Raw genomic sequence first — 2,806 nt, forward strand, 5'->3', positions numbered from 1 at the left:
CAGTACAACAAAAATATGGTGTTTTCTGAAAATAAAACCATGTAAACCTATTCTGATATAACCTGTAAATACAATTATTAACCTGAAAATGAGCTTAATATGAGCACTTTAAGGTCAATCTTGTACTTGGCCCTTTAAAATCACCATGTTCCAGTTATTAATCATGAAATTCTTTCTACTTCTCATTTGTAATTGTCCGTTCTTCTTTCTCTTCCTAGGTTGCGGTGTTAGAGATCCTTGGTGCAGTATGTTTGGTGCCAGGAGGCCACAAGAAAGTACTGGAAGCCATGATGCACTACCAGAAATACGCCTCGGAGAGAACGCGCTTTCAGGTCTGCTTTTCATTTGTTTGTGTGTGCTTCATTTAATCTTTAGCAAGGGACATGGAAGTGTGGATGAAACAGGTTCTCATTTCTTGACACAAAGACCTGTGAGAGGAGAATTGGACAAAATGTTTTTAATTGTTATAATTACTGGACATATGATCACTTTTAGGCGGTCAATGATTATAATAATCAACAATAATGACATCAATCCACAACACAAATCATCCTCTTAAGCACAGAAAGTGATTGGAATCCTTCTACTTGAATCCACAACCAGCAGCGAAAGCATTTGTCCAAATCCATACGGGGTCTCTTCGATGTTTCTTCCTAAAAAGGAGTTTTTGTTACATTTTGCGTTACAGAAGTTTTCTACATAACAGTGACATTACACTGTCATGACTGTGTCATTAAACATCATAAACAAGTCATAAAAGGTTATTACATAACGCTTTTTAGTAAGTGTCATTTGGTTTTGTCATGATAAGTTATAGTTATTGTTAGGAATTGTTGGGTCCTGATAAATTAAAGAATGTGGTCTAGACCTTCTCTATCTCTAAAGTGTCTTGAGAGAACTTTTGTTACGATATTGTACTATAAATACAATTGAATTGAATTGAATGTGTTTTCTAAAGGTGTAACTTTCGGTTCTGGTCTATGGTTTGTGTGCAGACCCTGCTGACAGACTTGGACAGGTCCACAGGCCGCTACAGAGATGAAGTCAGTCTGAAGACCGCCATCATGTCCTTCATCAACGCTGTGCTCAGCCAGGGACCAGGAGAGGTGAAGGACCATCTACATGCCTCTCTCTGTTTCTAAAAACAATCATTTTCTTCAACAGAGACAGACAGACAGACAGACCTGGGGAAACTTAATTACTGTTGTTACGTCTACGATTACACCAGAGCTTGGTGTTACACATACAGTGGCTTGAATAACTTTACACACCCAGGCTAAAGTTGATTTAAAAGAGGAATAAAATAACATCTTTTGGAAATTGCCTTAATGCCTTAATTAAAAACAATTAGGAAAATCCAACCTTTTAAGGACAACAATTGTCTTTGTGAATGAATAATGTATTGTGAATAAATAAATGTTCTTCCTTAAAATACAGGGGCATAAGTATACACCCCCCTATGTTAAAATACAGGGGCATAAGTATACACCCCCCTATGTTAAAATACAGGGGCATAAGTATACACCCCCCTATGTTAAAATACAGGGGCATAAGTATACACCCCCCTATGTTTAAAATACAGGGGCATAAGTATACACCCCCCTAGTTAAAACAGGGGCATAAGTATACACCCCCCTATGTTAAAATACGGGGCATAAGTATACACCCCCCTATGTTAAAATACAGGGGCATAAGTAACACCCCCCTATGTTAAACAGGGGGCATAAGTATACACCCCCCTATGTTAAAATACAGGGGCATAAGTATACACCCCCCTATGTTAAAATAGGGGCATAAGTATACACCCCCCTATGTTAAATACAGGGGCATAAGTATACACCCCCCTATGTTAAATACAGGGGCATAAGTATACACCCCCTATGTTAAATACAGGGGCATAAGTAACACCCCCTATGTTAAAATACAGGGGGCATAAGTATACACCCCTATGTTAAAATACAGGGGCATAAGTATACACCCCCTATGTTAAAATACAGGGGCATAAGTATACCCCCCCTATGTAAATACAGGGCATAAGTATACCCCCCCCTATGTTAAAATACAGGGGACATAAGTATACACCCCCCTATGTTAAAATACAGGGGCATAAGTATACACCCCCCTATGTTTAATACAGTGGGGCATAAGTAAACCCTAGTTAAATCAGGGGGCATAAGTATACACCCCCCTATGTTAAAATACAGGGGATAAGTATAACACCCCTATGTTAAAATACAGGGGACATAAGTATCACCCCCCCCTATGTTAATACGGGCATAAGTATACACCCCCTATGTTAAATTACAGGGGCATAAGTATACGACCCCCTATGTTAAAATACAGGGGGCATAAGTAATACACCCCCTATGTTAAAATACAGGGGCATAAGTATACACCCCTATGTTAAAATACAGGGGCATAAGTATACACCCCTATGTTAAAATACAGGGGCATAAGTATACCACCTATGTTAAAATACAGGGGGCATAAGTATACACCCCCTATGTTAAAATAAGGGGGCATAGTATACCCCCCCTATGTTAAAATCAGGGGCATAAGTATACACCCCTATGTTAAAATACAGGGGCATAAGTACACCCCCTATGTAAAATACAGGGGGCATAAGTATACACCCCCTATGTTAAATACAGGGGCATAAGTTACCCCCTAGTTTAACAATACAGGGGCATAAGTATACACCCCCTATGTTAAAATACAGGGGCATAAGTTTACACCCCTCCATGTTAAATTCCCATGGAAGCAGGCATACGTTTTATTTTTAAAGACCAGTTATTTCATGGATCAG

The 2,806-nt window shown here is 39.1% G+C and overlaps 1 protein-coding gene across 1 annotated transcript in view; it reads left to right on the forward strand.

The window, feature by feature from the left end:
• daam1a (dishevelled associated activator of morphogenesis 1a) overlaps nucleotides 1–2,806 on the forward strand; it is a gene marked incomplete in the record, with an annotated part of 41,875 nt that overhangs the window by 18,872 nt on the left and 20,197 nt on the right. Inside the window, 2 exon segments of the mRNA XM_032499811.1 lie at nucleotides 219–332; nucleotides 996–1,106. Of these exon segments, the coding sequence (XP_032355702.1) occupies nucleotides 219–332; nucleotides 996–1,106 (225 nt within the window).

The sequence above is a fragment of the Etheostoma spectabile genome, chromosome 20, assembly GCF_008692095.1.
Source record: "Etheostoma spectabile isolate EspeVRDwgs_2016 chromosome 20, UIUC_Espe_1.0, whole genome shotgun sequence".
Taxonomy (NCBI): Eukaryota; Metazoa; Chordata; class Actinopteri; order Perciformes; family Percidae; genus Etheostoma; species Etheostoma spectabile.